The sequence below is a fragment of the Chiloscyllium plagiosum genome, unplaced genomic scaffold, assembly GCF_037043375.1.
Source record: "Chiloscyllium plagiosum isolate Xiang-an unplaced genomic scaffold, Cpla_swu_hap1 HiC_scaffold_1, whole genome shotgun sequence".
Classification (NCBI taxonomy): domain Eukaryota; kingdom Metazoa; phylum Chordata; class Chondrichthyes; order Orectolobiformes; family Hemiscylliidae; genus Chiloscyllium; species Chiloscyllium plagiosum.
In genome coordinates this window covers 25,715,939-25,736,872 of record NW_028270139.1, presented here as the reverse complement: position 1 = coordinate 25,736,872, position 20,934 = coordinate 25,715,939, and the positions used below count along the sequence as shown (strand labels likewise).

The following is a 20,934-nucleotide window of genomic DNA, read 5'->3' as shown; positions in this document are numbered from 1 at the left end:
ACTACTTTTTGTCATTTATATAAATGATTTGGATGTGAACATAGGATATATAGTTAGTAAGTTTGCAGATGACACCAAAATTGGAAGTGTAGTAGACAGCGAAGAAGGTTACCTCAGATTATAACAGGATCTTGATCAGATGAACCAATCAGCTGGGTAGTGGCATTTGGAGTTTAATTTAGATAAATGCAAGGTGTTGCATTTTAGGAAAGCAAATCTTAGTAGAGCTTATACACTTAATGGTAAGGTCCTAAGAAGAGTTGCTGAACAAAGAGACTTTGGAATGCAGGCTCATAGCTCCTTGAAAGTGGACTCTCAGGTAGATAGGATAGTGAAGAAGGCATTTGGTATGCTTTCCTTTATTGGTCTGAGTATTGAGTATAAGAGTTGGGAGGTCATGTTGCAGCTGTACAGGGCATTGGTTAGGCTACTTATGAAATATTGTGTGCAATTCTGGTTTCCTTCCTATCATATGGGTGGCGCAGTGGTTAGCACTGCTGCTTCACAGCGCCAGAGACCTTGATAGACCGGGTTCAATTCCCGCCTCAGGCGACTGACTGTGTGGAGTTTGCACATTTTCCCCGTGTCTGCATGGGTTTGCTCCGGTTTCCTCCCACAACCCAAAAATGTGCAGGTTAGGTGAATTGGCCTTTCTAAATTGTCCATAGTGTTAGGTGAAGGGGTAAATGTAGGGGAATGGATCTGGGTGGGTTGCGCTTCGGCGGGTCGGTGTGGACTTGTTGGGCCGAAGGGCCTGTTTCCACACTGTAAGTAATCCAATCTAATCTAATAAGGATGTTGTGAAACTTGAAAGAGTTCAGAAAAGACTTACAAGGATGTTGCCAGGGTTGGAGGATATGATCAATAGAAAGAGATTGAATAAGCTGGGGCTGTTTTCCCTGAAGCGTGGGCTAAGAGGTAACCTTATAGAGGGGTGACCTTATTGCTTTCCTAAAATGCAACACCTCGCGTTTATGTAAATTAAACTCCAAATGCCACTACTCAGATCCTGTTATAATCTGAGGTAACTTTCTTTGCTGTCCACTACACCTCCAATTGTGGTGTCATCTGCAAATTTACTAACTATACCTCCTATGTTCATATCCAAATCATTTATATAAATAACAAAAAGTAATGGACCCAGCACCAATCATGAAGGGCATGGATAGGGTAAATAGACAAGGTCTTTTCTCTGGGTTGGGAGAGTCCAGAACTAGAGGACATAGGTTTCAGGTGAGAGGGGAAAGATATTAAAGAGACCTAAGGGGCAACGTTTTCAGGCAGAGGGTGGTACATGTATTGAATGAGCTGCCAGAGGAAGTGGTGGAAGCTGGTACAATTGCAACATTTAAAAGGCATCTGGATGGGTATATGAATAGGAAGGGTTTAGAGGGATATGGGCCAGGTGCTGGCAAGTGGGACTAGATTAGATTGGGATATCTGGTTAGCCTGGACGGGTTGGATCAAAGGATCTGTTTCTGTGCTGTATGTCTCTATGATTCATGAGCATCTTGCTTCATCTCCCTGGTCTCTGATGATTCAGAGATTCGAAGATCTGGGCCATTGTTTGGGTGGCACTGTAGTTTCAGCCTGGATGGTCTTAGCAATCTCATCAATGTTTTGTGGCTGCATAGAGACCTTAGTCCATTCAGAAACAGTTTAAAAGTGTTCACTGTTGCCATGGGAGATCAAATCTGAGTGAACGGAAAGTGACATCTACAATGAGAAATTAATTTCTGGTGAATGTTTTCTTTAGCCACAAGCCTCTAGTTGTTACTCCTCAATTTGGTGGCTTCAATCAAAAAGGTTGGAGTGAGCGATGGCACACTGCTGATGTGTTGAGGAAGTCATTGAATAAGGTGGGCTTGGATTGGAGTAGACCTTCCCCAGTATTTCACCTGTTGCAGTTACCTTGTTTCAGGGGTGGAAGGGGGGCATCAATGTTGCTCAGGATTGGGGAGGTAAGTTTGTTGAGGATTGCCTCTGATGATATGCATTGATTTTCATTTCACAATGATCAAGTTGGTATGGACAGATTTTGTTACCTTTCTGAGATGCAATATTCTAAGTTGAGTAGATGATGGCAATAGTCATTGGCCTGTTATCCCGATTAAGTATTAGCCAGTTTACTCAGGAGCTTATACAGGTTTTAATCTTTTTTTAACACTCTTGATAACATGCTGTCTATAAGGGTTCAGAGAGAATGATATTTATCTAAGAGACCAAACTTCAGTCATTTGGAATGATTAGATTAGATTACATTTTTAGATTAGATTACATTACAGAGTAGAAACAGGCCCTTCGGCCCAACCAGTCCACACCGACCCGCCGAAGCGAAACCCACCCATACCCCTACATTTACCCCTTACCTAACACTACGGGCAATTTAGCATGGCCAATTCACCTGACCCTGCACATCTTTTGGACTGTGGGAGGAAACCGGAGTACCCGGAGGAAACCCACGCAGACACGGGGAGAACGTGCAAACTCCACACAGTCAGTCGCCTGAGGCGGGAATTGAACCCGGGTCTCAGGCGCTGTGAGGCAGCAGTGCTAACCACTGTGCCACCGTGCCGCCCAAATGATGTGCAGTTCTCTCTTAATGCCGTCATTGTGCAGGTGGAATATGCTAAGGATTGTCTTACTGCTGTTTGGTTGTACACAACACGTCTTGCAGCAGTTGGCCAGCTTTGCAATATAATTGATTAATGTGCCTTCCAACTCTGGTGGCACAAAGACCAATGCCCATGATGTGGCAGGAAACCAAAGATCCCCTTTAAAAAGTGAATTAAATAATTCAGTGCTTCAAGAATCTTAACATCGCACAATCAAAAACCTTCTTACTGTCAATGGTTCTCCTTTGCACACTGATCATTTTTAAAGGCTCTGTACATCAGACTGTCAGGCGGTGAGGAACACACTTTAATTCCCAAGAGGCTCTCCTGATTACCTGCTGGAAGCTTGGCTGAGAGATTGTGGAGATCATAGAAAAGTAGACTATTTCCCACTTCTCTTGTTGGGGAGGATGACCCAGAGATTTATCGTGGAAATTCAACCTTTGGTACGAAAAATTGGGCAATTGGGCTAAGGTTGTCTCAGGTCAATTCATACAGAAACCTTACATTTTTGAAAAGACATGAACAAAACCATCACTCTAAAGTTATCTTTGTATATTACACTGGTCCTGGAAAATCTAGGTAAAATGGAAGGTTTTCTCAGCAGCCAGCTGAAGGGTATCTCTCTAGGCTTGTTTTTTCACATATTGGTCTGATAAAATAAAAATTTTCAGCATTTTCTACAGAATACAACTGTTGAATGTTGATCACTTTCAGAGTCTGTTATGCCTTCATGTTCCTTCTCTATTGTTGATGGAAGCATGATAATGAAGTGATATTGAAGGATGTTTAATACAAATTCATGTGTGTCAAAAAATTTGATCACACCAAATTGTGGGGAAATGGTTCAAAAAACAGTTAGTTTTACAGCCATAATGAAAAATGTAAATTACAAATGCCATGAAAATAGTTATGAAAGGCTCCCAACTAAGAGAGGGTTAAAATGTTAAAAAGAAAAATCTGCGTGCAATATCCTGCATTCGTGGAAAACTTTGTACAATACTGCGTGGTTTAATCAAAACAAACACTATAATTAAAGCACTTTCACCTCAAATAATTGTTTAAACACTGCAGCATATTTTCTGATTCTATAGTCATGCTTCTTCCTTGAAATGAGGACCACAGAATGTCCACACAACCAAAGCAAGCACTCAGTGTAAAACAATTGGCATCCCTAAATGTAAATAATATCACAGGTCAAAGTGGCACTCTCTCTGCACTGTTTGCAGTTTGGAAATTCTTTTTTTGTTCACCTCTTTCTCTTTCAGAAGTACACAATGGCACTGGAATATAAATTACCAGCAGCGATTAAATAATAGTTCAAAGCCGATTGCAAAGGCTGTGGTGTTTACAAAGTATTTTTTAAGCAGCATGATGAAACATTTCAAGAAGAGACATTAACCTATGGGCTCAAGTATTAGTGAATGGTTCGAACTGGCATGAGGTTGGATTTTGGGCCTGAATAGTTTGTGACCCCATGATTTGCTTTGTTTGGCTGTGGCAGCTGCGGTTATCAACAGATGTTTCAGCAATAAATAATTGGTATCATCTCAGAAAAGAGCCGTCTACCTGGGGAGAAGGCATAATACAAGAAACATGGGGTCGCTATTACTGCTGCATTAATCTCTCATATACACAGGTTTCTTGGGGAGTTTACTGCAGGTGTTTCTTCTGTGAGAAAGCCTTCTGATGCAGGCAAACTCTCTAAAGTTATAAAGCTTTTGTGTGGGATAACGAAGGTCAGGCAGAGCTATAAATTCCTGTCTTGGAGGAACAAAAACAGCTTTACTACTTTTATAGACAATCACCTCCCCCCGCAAAAAACAAAAATGCACAAGACACAGTACGACTTTTAAAAAGATTTCTCCAAGTGTTCATTAGCAAATTGTTCTTGGACTTAAAAGTTCATGTGAAAATAAAGGGAAAATATTTATCCAAGGCTTTGTGACAGAGAAAAAAATGAAGTTTTTTTGGGGGGGGGGATGTCTGTTTTAGCTTAGAGATTCTGAGAAAAATGTTGAACACCCTTTGTGGAACTAATGTATGAAAACTTTTTAGTTGAATTCCTGAGACAGAATGGGTTGTTTTGGCTTTGTTTGTTTAAAAAAATGGGGGAGGGAAGAGACGACCCCTCTTTTATAATGATCCCCACGTCTGTGGCTTTCAAAATGTTTGGAATATTGGCTCATCTCCGTTCATGTGAGAGAGGTCACTTTTACTCATTAGTTTTGGTGAACAGCATTTGTTTAGCTTCATGCTTAATGTGAAAGAACGAACATAAATTTGCAAGGCTAGAAAGACGCTGTAAGATAAGCTCTTGAAAGTACTTAAATACATATGATGATGATGTATGAATTAAATGAGAAAATATTTTGTTTTCAATTATGATTTCTTTTTTTTGAAAGGAAATGCTTTTTTGTGTGCAACAGGTGCATTATTCATACCAGCAAATCTGGCAGCTTCTCGCTGATGATATCTTTCAGGTTTGTTTTGTCTTCTGGGCATACTTCTTGTTTGTATTGCCACCTCTCTGGCACAAAGGGCCACTTCATTTCCTTTGCCTGTTCCAGCAAGGTCCTCAGATCAGCAGAGAGTGAAGCTAGGAAGGTCAAAGTTCATGTAAGGAAATCTCAAAGAAATAAAAGACACCTCAATTGCAAATGCTAAAGATATGGCATCTGAAGTTGTGAAAGCACATCCACTTGAGAGTAACTACAAGCTGCTCAGTCCTTACAAAAGAATCATAATGGTGATTTGTCTGTCACTGGGTGCTTTACTATACCATGCCCTGCAGGTAAACAAACTCAATCAGCTCTTAAAAAACGTTTTTAAAGGAAGTAAATCCTTTCAATGACACTCTATGCATGAAGAACCATAGCAGGAATGGAATGAGACAAAATGATCATCAAAACACTTAGTAATGCTCACTGTAGCAAAGTGCCTGGGATTTGTTTTAAACAGAATTAGCCAGGGCCTATTTGTGAACTCTGTGTAACTGATGAATTTACAATAAAGGAATATTTGTCCTCGAAATTCACTGGTGGTTTTCTCCGTCTCATGTTGGAGTTATAGTTGGAGATCAGGACTACTCCAGCAGAATTTCAGAGAAAATTTTGGACAATTTGATTTGGATGCCAGCCAGAATTCAGCAAGTATACCCTATTAGTTAAAACATATGAATCAGTGTTTGAACACGTCTTTTTTTTTAACCTTATGCCTAAGTTAATCCACTAATGCAGTGCTCATCAATAATGTTCACCTACCTACTCATTACTGCTTTGGTTTATGCATCAACCCCTTGTGCTAATGAATAAGGCTGGATTAACAAAGCTAAATTCTGGCTGATGCCAAGCTAAGCTTCTTTCTTTCTTTTCTCAAACTTTGAGTGCTGAATGACTTCTATAGATTTTAAAACATGAACACAAGGAGGCGGTGGAAAAAAAAGCCACAAGACTGATCCCTTCTGTCAGAGAACTGAGTTAAGAGGAGTGCAAGGGAAACTGGGCTTTTCAGCCTTTGAAAGAAAGCACTGAGAGGGGACCACATAGTATGGATGATAGTAAATGGTGGATACTAAAGGGTAAATCTAGAACAAATTATTGCACACACAAATGCAAAAGGCAATTTAATGTTCAGTATTAGAAACTTCTTTTTCACACAGAAGGGATCATTTTAATTTTTTGTCAGATGTTAATTTGAGTCATTGCTTCATGTTTTTCAGATCACAGTAGACGTTAATATTACTCTGAGCGAGTGTGTAATGGAATTCTGGTTTGGATGTCAATAGGATTTTTTTTTCAATTTTGGGAGGAGCAGAGTGCATGAATTTAAATTATGTAAGAATTGGATATTGGGCAAATTTCACCTAGGATAATGTGTCTTAGGAACATATTGCTGCAGGCAGTAGTCAGTACATGCCTACTGACTCTCTGAAGGCCTATAAGAAAGAGTTGCACTGCCTCCTGACTGGAGCAGAAATCACATTATATAGAAACATCTTTATAGATAGCAATTGATTTACATGGTTGGGCTGATTCTGATTGCTCGGTGTGAAGTAAGGAATTTTCTGTGTATTTATGAGAGCATCAATAATTCATTTTAATTTTGAAATCTACTCTCTTTAGATGTACATCATTCTTCAAGGCAAAAGTAAATCAGTTGGTGTGGACTGGTTGGGCCAAAGGGCCTGTCCCCATACAGTAGGGAATCTAATCTAATCTAACTCAGAAGGGAAATTTTACATATTCTGGGAAATCACGGATGTATTGCCCAGATCTTTGATTCATAAAACCAGTGGATGGAAAAATCAGGAAAAGAGCCTGCAATGTCCTTTATTGAAGTTTGAAATTTCACTCTCTTGTTTTCTCTCTTTCTGGTCACAAATTTCACACCTAGCACTTGTTCTGTATTGATGCCATAGTTTGCCGCTATTCAGGTGAAATTATTCATTGATACATGAAATGTCCAAATTGGTAGAAACATCACAGGCCATTCTTCGGAAAATTTGATGAAAACAGAACTTAACAAACCTGGAGACACATTTTGTACATTACTGCAGTACTTTTGCTTTCTACTGGAGCTTGTTGAAGCACCACAATGGCCTGAGGAGAAACTTCCAGAGATCCTTATCCTTCTTTTATTTTAACTGAGTACTGAAGACTCATGACATTTGTGATTACTGGGGATTCTTACATAACCTTGACTGGAACAAAATTGATTAGAACCTCCTGAGAATACAAGCTACAGGGTGAAGCAAAGTCTTGCCAGTGGTGAAAGCTCAAGGAGCTCAGTTTAAAGGGCAATAGGATTTCCATGTTTCAGGCAGTTCTTCATTAAATGAAACAGTATTCTATTTGTATGCTGTGATTAAATGCCTGCACATTGGGTCACAGTGAGATTAATATCAATGTCAGGAATATTGAGCATTTCAGCTAGTCGTCTTGCTAGACTAGCTGAGTATGCGGAATTCTGTATTTGCATTACCAACAATTCTTTACTTAAATCATTTTGCCCAATGATGCACATTCTACTTTTAAATGTTGTGTTAGCTGCATGGTAAAGGATCAACTCAAGCTGCATCATACCTGCATAAATTGCTTAAATGTTTTGCGCAAAATTAAAATGTGGTCCATAAATGCGATGCTGTTCATAATATCAAGATGATGGATCATGACCCTGGATCACTTGTACACATCGTGACCTTTTATTTACTTTTTTATAACAAAAAAACATACATCCCAAAAATGACTGTGCATGTAAGTTTAGTATCTCTCTAGGGAGAAGACACCCTGGAATGTCAGACCTGATGAGTCGTCAAGGAACCTTCAAAGGAAAGGACACACTTAATGGTAAGGTCCTAGGGAGTGTTGCTGAACAAAGAAACCTTAGAGTGCAGGTTCGTAGCTCCTTGAAAGTGGAGTCGCAGGTAGATAGGATAGTGAAGAAGGCATTTGGTATGCTTTCCTTTATTGGTCAGAGTATTGAGTACAAGAGCTGGGAGGTCATGTTGTGGCTGTACAGGACATTGGTTAGCTCACTGTTCGAGTATTGCATGCAATTTTGGTCCTCTTCCTATCAGAAAGATGATGTGAAACTTGAAAGAGTTCAGAAAAAATTTACAAGAATGTTGCCGGGTTTGGAGGATTTGAGCTATAGCGAGATATTGAATAGGCTGGGGCTGTTTTCCCTGGAGTGTCGGAGGCTGAGGGGTGACCTTACAGAGGTTTATAAAATCATGAGGGGCATGGATAGGGTGAATAGACAGGGTCTCTTCCCTGGGATGGGTGAGTCCAGAACTAGAGGGCATAGGTTTAGGGTGAGAGGGGAAAGATATAAAAGGGACCTAAGGGGCAACTTTTTCACGCAGAGGGTGGTATGTGTATGGAATGAGCTGCCAGAGGAAGTGGTGGAGGCTGGTACAATTGCAACATTTAAAAGGCATTTGGATGGGTATATGAATAGGAAGGGTTTAGAGGGATATGGGCCAGGTGCTGGCAAGTGGGACTAGATTGGGTTGGGATATCTGGTCGGCATGGACGGGTTGGACCAAAGGGTCTGTTTCTGTTCTATACAACTGTATGACTCTATGACTACAAAGAGGAGAAGTGCCCTACAAACTAGACTATAATTTGTGAACATGATGAGAAAAAAGATGGAAGTCTGGGAACGACACAGGTATTGTGTCTTCCTCTTTCATGAATGCAAAAGAACAGGAGTTCTTTGTGTCTGTGTGGAAGAGATGTTAGCAAGGTGAGGGACTGTTGCGTGCCTGTGTGCTGAGGTACTCTGTGTGTACTAGTCTGAGTTTGAGTGCTAGTGCAATCACAGTCAAAGTTACACCCACTAGTCACCCCTGCATTGCAAATAAAAGATTCAATTCCTGTGGGTGCTACAGATGAGCTGGCCAGCAAGCTAGTTAAAAGGAAATATGACAAAAGAAGGACTGTCTTCCTCCTGAGTATGGCTAATCAACCATTGTCAAAAGGAAACAAGATAAATAACCTGCAAAGCCAACAAATTTGAAATATATGTTAACCAATCAATGTTTCATGATCTTATCTTCATGAAAGACCCAAAGAAACTGATCATATGTATTGTAACTTTTCTCTTTTCTCAGACTCTTTTTTTTTATTTCTAATGTGTGCTTATGTGTGCTGGATTATTATTTTTTCTTGCATTTAGTAACTAATAAACTTACTGTTTTGTTAACTTAAGAAAGTATTGTTAAATTGGTTCCTTTTAAATCATAAATTCAATTGGTTTGGGAGGAAGGTATCCAGAATGGAAGCGACCCTTTGTAAATTAACCTTGTGACCATCTGACGGGGTGGATGAATAAAGATCGGGAGCCAGTTCACCCATCCTCAGAGAACTTGATGTATCCTGCCTGCAACTGTAATAACTTGAGGAACTCACCCAGGGCCTGTGGTGAGCAAATCTGGGTCTCATCTGAGATCTGGTCATAACAAGACTATAACGTTGTTGTGCCATACATTTGGAGAAGTATTAAATTATATTGTTTATCCCTATAATTTTGTACAATTTTTCACCCTGAAACTTGGGAGTGTAACAGTACACTTGCCAACATCTGGGCTGGTTTATGTGTGGCAACACCACGAGTTTCAGGGAAAAGAAAGTTTAATGATCAATATTATAAGTTGCTTTAACTGCCCTCATGCAAATTCCTCCAGTTCCTGTCATAAACCTGCATATCCAGTGGGGATTATTATTTGGAACTGTATAACTATTGGTAAACCAGTATTTGTGCATGTCATCTCAGTTGCTATATTGAAGCCATCACATCAAAAGAAGCATTCTAATCCTCCTTGTTAATGAGCCTAATGGGAAGTGAAGGAAATTAGGATTGAACTGCTCATGGTTCAGCGTAGCACCACATGTTAAATTTACCCAATATAATCATGAGGATCCTGTGATTATTTATGTTTTTTCACACTTTGTTTCGATATCTTTTAAGCGAGTTAAGCTCAGATTTCTTCTTGAGTGCCAGAGTGATGTAAAGTGTGCATGATTTACCAAAGAATATGCATGTTGACCTTACATGGTTAGCATTACTGATGCAATAAGAGCTGCTTAGAATGGAGTTGAAACAAGTCGTAGGTAACTGCTGCCTTGAATTAGTCGTATGGGCTTATATTTCAAACGCATTCGAATGACTGATTCATGATGAATTCACCTTTCACACCTGAGCTCTTACTTTGGATATGCTTCATTCAGCAGGTGGATAGAAATTAGGAGACATTTCTGTGAACAGTAGTCCGGAAATAAACATTATTCAAATCCTGATCTCCCTTATATTTTGAAAGGAATAAAACGGAGAGGGAGCAAAGGCTGTAAGGTACTAGCTGTGGTATTTGGCAAATTAAAACACTGCCAAAAATGTTACAGAATGCTCTTCAAGACTGCTCGTAAATGTAGTATTTCACAGAGTCTTAATTCTAGCAGCATCACCACCAGCCTGGGTCCAATGGCTAAGGTATGTGAGAAAGTGTTGATGAATGTGTATGGCAGATTGTTTGCTAGTACTTGTGGTACCATTGTGTCAAAGCAGAAGTGTTTGTGGTTCAGTCAATAGTGTTCTCAAAACACTGTCCACAAACTCATTTTAACAAGCAGTGGGGCTCAAGTGATCTGCAATGATTCTTGTTTCCTTTAGGTTGGTAAAGTTTGTACAAATATATTGAACTATAAGAGAGGACTGGGGGTTATAAATATGAAATGTCCAGTGTTCCACAAGTATGACATACATACTTGCACATATAGACAGGGACACCAGTCTGAAAAAAAGGTAATGTCCTTTAAGACCAGGATTTACCAGCATATAGTGACAAGTTATGTGCAGCAGGGGTTTGCCTACTGTTCTATCACAGCAACTATTCACCCCTTGTGTTTATTGGAGCTTAAAATGAGAACTGACAGCAATTCACTGTGACAAAGTGTGCTTCCTTCCCGACTCAAGGCTAAATCCTATTCATGTGCTGTAAATCCAGTTATTTCTCGACACTCGCCTGCCAAAAGAAAAACGAAGCCAAAGCGACAGGGCATCGTGTCTCTCGGCAGCGTGGACCGTGCTGGTGGGTCTCGCAGACACTGCCGCTATCCCTTTGCTCGGCTGCTCAATAGCTCTCACCTTCGCACTGCCGGTACTCTGTCATGTCCTGTTCTGACGGTTCTGATGGGGGTGCAGTTAGGACCCGCTTGCAGTCCTGGAGGAGTGCAAGCACCTCTTGGTTATTCATGACCACTCGCTCGACTATGAATTGAACTTCCCTGGGTGTGGAATGATCAATTACCTATGGGAAGACACAAAAGCCAAATAAAAGATCCTTCAGGCGAACTACCTGGTGAACAAAGGGGAGAAATGATTAACTCAAACTGTCATCAATTATCTGCAAGACTCAAGCAGGGCAAGATAATGCTGGAGTTCCATCAAAATACACGGGCAGCCTCCGCGGACATTATCCACAGCTTCAGAGTTTATGACTAGGTTTGGTGCTGGGACATCAGCAGCTGCAACACTCTTTTCTCACACACACATACAGACACATTGCACCCACTTCCCAGCACCCACACCATTTCTTTCTTTTTAGATGCATTCACTGATTGACTCCCCAGGCCACAGCACACATCCATCAAAACAGGAGTGCTTATGTGGGCCCAAGACGCAGGACTTCATGTTGTCTGTCTCAGCTGCTGATGCTCTGAAATCTGCTCCATTTTACACAATGGGGCAGATTCCCGCATTCCACCAGCAGCAACACCTACTGTGTGCTTTCAACATCTCAGCCGCGGCTGGATTGTCAAAATCTGCGCATCTTCTTCAGTAACTGCCGCAGGATGCGAGGAAGAGGCACAGAGCCAGAGAGTGACAACGAGGCTCTTCGGCCCATCGTGCTGGGACTGTAGGGACAAAAGCAAAGAAAAGTGAAGCAACAGTGAATGCTGGAAATCTGAACTGAAATCAGAAAATGAAGGAACTCTCAAATAAAGGCAAGCTACGGTGGATTTGCGTTTTGAAAATGGAGAAATTCAGTAGGTCTGGCAGCCTCTGCAGAGACAGAAAAACGGAGTTAACGTTTCGAATCCAGTTATTGCAGTGGGCTGTTGCGGTTGATTTATTAAGTATATTCAAGGCTGAGATAGATTTTTAATCTGTAGTCAATGATTATGGGGAAATGACAAGAAAGTGGAGTTGAGAATTATAAGATCAACTGCAGTCTCATTGAATAGTGGAGCAAATTTGATGGGCTGAATGGCCTACTTATGCGCTTCCATCTTATGGTCTTAACTCAGAAGTTCGGAAGAACAGTCATCTTGGACGTGAAAGGTTAACTCTATTTCTCCCTTGGCAAGTGCAAATCTCTGCCTGGGTTTTAACCAGTAAATTTCAGCTAACAGCAACTGTTGCTTCAGTTTTATGGTCAAAGGAGGCAGAGGGCAAACAAAACAAACTACCACTTGATATCAGCACTGCCTGCCCCAGCTGCAGCCAAATGATCCCACTACTTACCTGACAGCTATAGTGAGAAAATCAGGGTTGCTATGATCCAGAGTGTGGAAAAATGAATACAGCATCAATTCCAACCTCTAGCAGGTACAGTTAACTCAGATCGCCCCAGTCGGACCTGCACTGTGAATTCCTATGGGCAATATGTAGCTGAGATGGAGCAGACTCCATTAGTGACACATAGAAGATACCAACACTGGGTATATTGGTCCTGTTGCAGCCCCAGCAAAGTAGGCTGGGAAAGTTTCCCCTGATGACTCACTCCGCCCAGAGTTTGAAAGTTTGTTGGTCCACTAACAATTGTCTTCTCTGCAGCATGGTAAAGTATTGGCCAATTTAAGCCAAATTTTATTGCAGTTTTACTTCCACTTGTCTTTTCCAAATTAAGGAGCCATCTCAGATACCACAGCAAATCTACCAGACCTTGAGCTGCTTCACTCTTGGTTGCCAATAGTTATATTATGGGAGAAAGTGAGGTCTGCAGATGCTGGAGATCAGAGATGGAAATGTGTTGCTGGAAAAGCGCAGCAGGTCAGGCAGCATCTAGGGAACAGGAGAATCGACGTTTCGGGCATTAGCCCTTCTTCAGGAATCTTTTCTGAAGAAGGGCTAATGCCCGAAACGTCGATTCTCCTGTTCCCTAGATGCTGCCTGACCTGCTGCGCTTTTCCAGCAACACATTTCCATCTCAATAGTTATATTATGGTCCTGTTCTGCCGTGGTGGCATGGTGGCTTAGTGGTTAGCACTGCTGCCTCACAGCACCAGGAACCCGGGTCCAATTCCAGCCTCGGGTGACTCCATGTGTGGACTCCACATTCTCCCCGTGTCTGCATGATTTCCTCCCACAATCCAAAAGATGAGCAGGTTAGGTGAATTGGTCGTGCTAAATTGCCCACAGTGTTCAGGGATGTGTAGGTTAGGTGTATTAGTTAGTAGTAAACACAGGCTAGAGGAATGGGTCTGGTTGGTTTACTCTGTGGACTTGTTGGATCGAAGGGCCTGTTTCCACACTGTAGGGATTCTATGAATATAAGATTACTATGAGGTCAGGTAGCTCAGTTGGCTGGATGGTGGGTTCAATCCCTGCATTGGATGAGGTTACCATGAAGGATCATCTTCAGTCCTTCCCCTTGCCTGAGCCGTGCTGTCCTTCAGGTTAGATTACTATCAATTGTCCTTCTCTAACGGGAGAACAGGACCATGGTTACTTTATAATGTAACTAAAGGCAACCAAGAGTGAAGCAACTCAAGGTCTGATAGATTTGCTGTGGTATCTGAGGTGGCTCCTTAATTTGGGAAAGACAAGTGGAAGTAAAACTACTATAAAATTTGATTTAAATTGGCCAATACTTTACCATGCTGCAGAGAAGACAACTGTTAGCGGACCAACAGACTTCAAACTCTGGGTGGAGTGAGTCATCAGGGAAAATTTTCCCAGCATACTTTGCTGGGCTGCAACAGGAACGAATACCCAGTATTGGTATCTCCTTTTGTGTCACTAATGGGGTCTGTTCCATCTCAGCCACATAGCCAATAGCAGCAATGGCTAAGAAAAAGGAATATACTGGTCCCAAGGGTCAAATGTGCACAGGATGGCTATGTTAAAACAAAGACTTACTATTTTGGATTTCTCTTCAGCATCTTAACATAAATCATTAAGGCACAACATGTAATAAAGTGGTCATTCCAGATATCATTCTAAATTCACCATATATAGAATGCACAAGGAACGTATACCATGTTTCTAACTACACTCTTGTTTAGTAGTCCTAGCACTGCCACAAGACATTATCTCAATATAATTACACTAATCTCAAAGCTTGGAATTCTGCTGGCAGTATTAGTATATGAAAGGTTAACACAGGTCAATTCATTTACATTGATGGAAAGAGCGAACTTCCACTTATGTAACGCTTTGTGGCTTGAGAGATGCCTCACATCTGATGAGCTGAATTCTATGCGGGAGCGGTGGTTCTGCACACTGGCTGCAATGTCAGCCCGCCTCACCAGCCACGACATAATTTTGTGTGGTTCAGGCAGGTGACTGCCCAAGGTTGTGGCTTATGCCTTCTCGAGAGAGGATATATTCCCTCCAGCCAATTAAATAGTCAAGAGCTCTCCAGTTCCAGCAGAGGAACTGGAAACATTGGCCCACACTGAGGCTGCAATCAGTCCCTGAGGATTAGTGTTGCTGAAGACCAGACTGGAAGGTATGTGATCATCAAGCTTTATACTTGCTGGCTGTAGGCAACTGTAATGCATGGAAGAAAGTTCTTCAATGACCATTATTTGGTCATTCAAAAGGCCTCAATTGGGCAAAGGTTGCCCAACACCCATCCTGTAACTGATTAAATATCAATAGATCTGGAGAAGCAGGGGCCTTTCACCCTATTTTAATTTTCCTCTGCTACCTACTGACATCTACCTGACACCAGGGTGGGGATGAGTAAAACTAAAGCTAATTACTTTTGTCATGTAGTTATTGTCTATATTTGGCAACCATGGTAGCAATGGCCTTTTTAATCAAGGAATGACCATACCATCAATCTTCGCTGCTGCTGATCGAAAAAAGACAGTTTTCCAACACACTGGGTGCTCTCCATGGGTTTTCTTTGTATGTTGGTGTGGCACCTCCTACATTCATCTGAACAGGCCACCAAGGAACCTTGGGGAGAAAGTGAGGTCTGCAGATGCTGGAGATCAGAGCTGAAAATGTGTTGCTGGAAAAGCGCAGCAGGTCAGGCAGCATCCAGGGAACAGGAGAATCGACGTTTCGGGAAGAAGGGCTTATGCCCGAAACGTCGATTCTCCTGTTCCCTGGATGCTGCCTGACCTGCTGCGCTTTTCCAGCAACACATTTTCACCACAGAACCTTGGACCATGTTCAACTCTGTCAGCATTGAACCATAACGTCAGTCTAGATTGTGAGTTTGAGTTTTGACTGACACCAGCCCATTTTCTTTGTCTGAGAAGCGGCCTGGAGACAATAGAATATCAGAGAGATTTCTATCTGGATCAGCAGGGACAGCAGTCTTCAAGTGGATCTATAAATAAATACACTTCATGCTTGCCTGAAACAGGCAGGAGGTTGAGTACATATGCAAACGGGGATCCCAGGTGGGAGGCAATCAAGTGCAATGGGTAGAACATTTTTCAAACAAAAACAACAAGTGAAGAGCAGCTCAACCAGAGGCTTGTGTAAAAGATAGTTGGCGAGTGATCCAAAAAGATTTGGAACTGCTTTCAACCGAGTTTGTAAGGGCCAAAACAATGATATTCTCTTGAGCCTATTGAGAGTCTTGACTTGGCTGCTTGGTGCGAGGTAATATTTATTTACAAAGTTATCCCTCCCGCTCTTCCTATGTAACTTGCAAAATGACAACATTAGAATTAATAAACGAATACAGGAAATTGCAGAAAAGCAGTGAAAAATATAGTCTCTGTACACAATTTATAGTAAATTCTCAAAAAACATTTTATTATGATTCAAATCGATACTTAACCACACATAGAAGAGCCCTCTTGAGTATCTCTTTCTCTTCAGTTGAAACACTGATGTCCAGGTAAACATGATGGTTAAATTAGCTGGTAAAGAGATGTTCAGGGTCAGTGACTAGCTATCTGTTAATCTCTGAAGAAAAACACTTCCAGCTGCTTAAGTAGTTTCCTGAAACTACCATAAACGTCTGCTATGGCAGCCAAACATGCTGTCAATAGCACTGACACCTGATGACTGGGACGCTGATCAAGCAAGTGTTAATGTGAGGACCGGATGTGCTAACACTTGCCGGAACAGCTCTGAATACATCCCAGGTCAAGGTGAAGCATTGCTGCCATCTGCCCCCTTCATCACTCAGACATGTCTGAGAAAAACAATCACCTCAGCACAGCTCCGCACTCTTATCCAAAAACAGCAGGTTGAAATCTATGTTAAATCCACATGCGCCAGCCTTCAAAACATATGAAAAATCTTCATTAGATCCCCGAAAAGTTCCTAAATACAGTTATGACACAAGAATAGAGAATTAAGAGAATCCTGTAACTTCACTGTTTATAAATTGATATCAGTAAGGTGTTTCATCACAGATTGACAAAGAATGGGTAAAATGCAGCTGATATCTACTCTTGTATAACCCTGATGTGGAGGTTCCCATGTTGAATTATGTTGAAAAAAGCTTCCGTTTTCAAATAAACCTGTTGGACTATAACCCAGGGTCATATGATTTTTGATCCTGCACAACCCTATAAGGCGAGGCTGTAGGAACCAATGGCACAAATGTTCGACTGATATAACCATAAAACATCTTTAATCAACGACTGCACACAACATTCAATCACTTGCACTGGAGCAAAAAACATTGACTGCCAAACCATGAGGTTGTGTCCCCTTTGACTGGTTTCATTTGGAGAGGCTCGATACCAAAATTGGAATGGAAGAAAAGTGGCTTTTCAAAGGACACTACAGTGCAGTTTGAAGCATTGGATCTTCTAGGCATTTCTGAGGAGGAGTGTGAGCACTGAATGTGAGATTTGTTTCCCATCAAAGTCAAAAGACATTTTTACTTCTTGATTTTTACTTGATGCATTTTACAGCATTTTGGAACCCCCTGCATTTTGCCTTTGAAGCAAAATTAATTTATTTTGGTTCTAGTGCCTTCTACTGAGGATGTAATCTCAGACATTAGGAGATAGTGCAGTCCTGATGAAGCGTCCTGCCTGCAAGGTCAACCCTCCTGCTCCTCAGATGCTGCCAGACCTGCTGTGCTTTTTAGAGTGCCACACTTTATCGACTCTGTAATCTCAGACATACATTGTTGGACAGTCTAGGGCACATGAGGTTGGTGGTTATTTATTGGTCTAATGACTCAGAAGTTGTGGATTCAATCTAGCCATGGCAAACATGATAATTGTAGACTGGCTTCAGGGAAGTGCTCAAAAAACAACTATTGGATTATCGTAAAACCTGACTAATTGTGCCAAGAAACCTGCCATATCTGGCCAGTCAGGCCTGTACATAAATCCAATCCCACACCACTGGCTGGATTTTATGGAGCACAACGTACCTACAACCTAAACCTGCCTAAAAAAGGTGGGGGTGGGCTGAGGAAGTCCACCCAAGATACTCTGCAGCATTTAAAGCTGGAGGCTGTGAGGAAACACTTCTACCCAGATCTCATTAGGAAGTCCCACCTTAAATCTGATCCTGCTGGGGCTATAGAGGTGACAGTTAATCCACTTGACAGGTAGATCTCTGAGTGGTGGCCACTGCTGGGCTACAGGAAACTTGAAAGCGGAGGAGCCGACAGAGTCCAGACAACAGGGACAACAATGGTGTATTCCTGCAGTGAGGCTGGCAGATTACCAGAGATGGTGCAGGGGGAGGTGAGGTTCAGGGTTGAAGAAACTGGAGAGAGGGGATTGCAGGTAAAGGGGGTGGAATTACCTTGTTGGAGGGGCCTCAAAAGGGACAGGGAGTCTCAAAAGAAGTTACACCCCCTTGCTGACCCTCCTCGAATGGACCATGGCCTGTAGTGTGAAAAAAAAATGGAGGCAGAAAGGGGTCCCTTAAATGGTCAATTAATAACCACTTGAGGGCCTCAATAGGAGCAGATGGCCTGCCTGACATATCAACTCTATCTCATTAAAATTTGAGATAGGTCACAGGTAGGTGGGTATGTAACAGGTTGGCTCTTTACATATCCTACCACCTCCCAACCACTTTCAAATACATTGGTTAGAAAGTGTAAAATCCAAGCCAATGCTTCAACAAATTATGAAGGAAACTGTACTGCAAGCCCTTCAGAGACTAGGTCACCACACTGTCAAACATTAACATTGAAAATGATCAAGTGGTCGTTGATGGAAATCAAGAATTGGCAGTTCTTGTTCCTCAGTGTTAAACTGGTGTTGGCCAAGACTCCCATCAAAAACATCATTGCTGGAGTATTGGGTTTTGGTTAGACAGCTGACACTGCAACGTTAACCTGAGAAATAAGTAATATGCAGCTATACTGTACTGACAGCTGGAACTGTGTTCTCAGGAGGAGAATAGCCCATCAAAGATTTGCAATTGCTGCTGGTTCCCTGTGGTATTGACAAGCCTGGACCTGAACCTCTGTAGTTCACCTGGAGTTTGCCAGGCCGGTTCAGAAGATTGCTAACACAGGGCCACTGGTGTCACACAGAGGTCAGATCAGGTAAAGACAGTATATTTCTCTCCCTGAAGGACATTAGTGAACCTGTTGCATTTTTGTGCTATTCTACTATTTTACCAATTTTGTTTTTGTTTTGAAACCTGAATTCAAATAGTGAGATTCGGACTGAAATATTGTGGATCCTGCATCCAGTAACAAACCAGAGCACTGCCACCTGGTGAAAAGGCTCATAACTTGGTTACTGGGAAACAGATTTTCACACTGAGGTACAAGCAAGGAGGCCCAGGAGCATAAAATCCAATAGCAGCTAATAATATAGGCAGAATTTGGTATTTTGTACAAACAAAGGTGCTCCTGGATTCAGCATCTGTCAGAAACATGCTGGTATGGATTTGTTTTCACAGCTATTTTTCATAGTTGCACTGACATGAGATGCAGAATTTTGAGTCTGGACCCTGACAACCAGGGGTCCTGACACCACACTGTGTGAGTAACAGTGATGTTAATGGTTATCAATCAAACTTTTCAGACACCACATGATACAGCTCTGGCAAACAGGACTTGAAGCTGGACCGTCTGGCCAAGAATGAGGAGATATTTTGAAACATCCTGCTCAGAGATGTTGTCACATACCTCTGGAGCAGGCAGGACTGGAACCCAGGTCTCCTGGCTCAAAGGTAAGGACATTATGACTGTGCCATAAGAGGCCTCCTGCTCCTTAATTGGCCAGTTAGTAATATATAGACATGCTAGCTATTCAATGAAGGATAGGGGCAAACTCTTCAACCTAGACTGACTGCCAACAGAAGGTCCTCAAGCTTGAAAGAAGCAACAGCTTGCTGATTCTGGGGAGGGGACCAAGGTATTATCCTTTCAGTAATTTCATAAAAATTTAATTTTAAAATTGGCAACTGTTGCTACACTCTGCCACCCGGAGGCCACTCTAATTGTGGGAACTCTGAGCTCAAAAACTGCATGAATTTATGTAAGACTCTGTTATCTCACTTTTCTGATTAGAATCAATCTAAACATCAGGTCATAGGCAGAGAACACAGGGGGCTAACACCTTCAACATATTGTCTAGCTATCATCATTGTTAACAGCTAACCTGAGAATGCAACTTTTTTAAAAAAAGGTTTTGTGATTTACACATGAAAGGAGTGAAACTATCACGGTATTCTAAAAGGCTTAACAGACAATCAATTTTTCAATGTATAATTTCAGTTACATCATTCTGTAAATTTTTGCTATAAATTCTGTGTGTTAGGATTGAGTCCTCCACTACCACCTGTTGAAGGAGCGTTGCTCCGAAAGCTAGTGTGCTTCCAATTAAACCTGTTGGACTATAACCTGGTGTTGTGTGATTTTAATTGTGGGAAGTTTGTTAGCGAGATGGAAGATTTCAGTCAGCCAATATTAATTGCCCCATGATTACCCTACCTGAATCGGGTTGTGCTGGTTGCGTAGGTCTCCCTCCCGTCAGCCGGGCTCTGGGAAAATGGCTAGACAGCAAACCAACATTTTGCCCAGCGCCGTAGCTATTTGTGTCTGGCTGTCTGCCCACCCAATTCTGCTCTCATCCCCACATGGCAGTGAAAATGCTGTCCTGGGTCTCAATCGGTATCAGAAGAATGATGAAACAAACAAAGACTGCAGATGCTGGAAGTTTGAATAAGAAACAGAAATTGCTGGAAAAACTGTGGGGAGAAGGCAGAGTCAATATTTCATATCCAGTGACCCTTCTTAGAACTGATTGTAGCTAGGACAAGTTAGTATTTATGCTGAAGACTAGGGATGGGGAGGGGAAAGGAGTGAATAACTCGATCCAGGCTACTATATTTGCTGCTCACACTGTGGTCTCCTCTACCTTGGGAAGATGAAATGCAGACTGGCAACTGCTTTGCGGAACATTGACATTCTGAGCTGACCCTGAGCTTCCTGTTGCCTGCCATTTCAACAAGTCATCATGGTCCCATGCCAACAATTCTGTTTTGGGCCTCCTGCAGTGCTCCAAAACAAGGGAACAGCATCTCATTTTCCATCTGAGGACTTTGCAGCCTTCTGGACTCAATCTCCAGTTCAAATAATTTTAGAAATTGAGCACTCTCTTTTGGGTTTTTTAGCTACCCCGCACACCCC

At 41.8% G+C, this 20,934-nt stretch overlaps 1 protein-coding gene across 2 annotated transcripts in view; it reads right to left on the bottom strand.

The window, feature by feature from the left end:
- Positions 1–20,934, bottom strand: part of alpk1 (alpha kinase 1) — a 146,747-nt gene that overhangs the window by 78,725 nt on the left and 47,088 nt on the right. For both annotated transcript variants that reach the window (XM_087982444.1, XM_087982402.1), the window contains 2 exons: positions 11,262–11,424; positions 5,060–5,214 (listed from right to left, as the gene is read on the bottom strand). In XM_087982444.1, coding sequence (XP_087838570.1) covers positions 5,060–5,214; positions 11,262–11,370 — 264 coding nt within the window. In that variant the 5' untranslated portion in view covers positions 11,371–11,424. The remainder of the gene's footprint in view (positions 1–5,059; positions 5,215–11,261; positions 11,425–20,934) is intronic.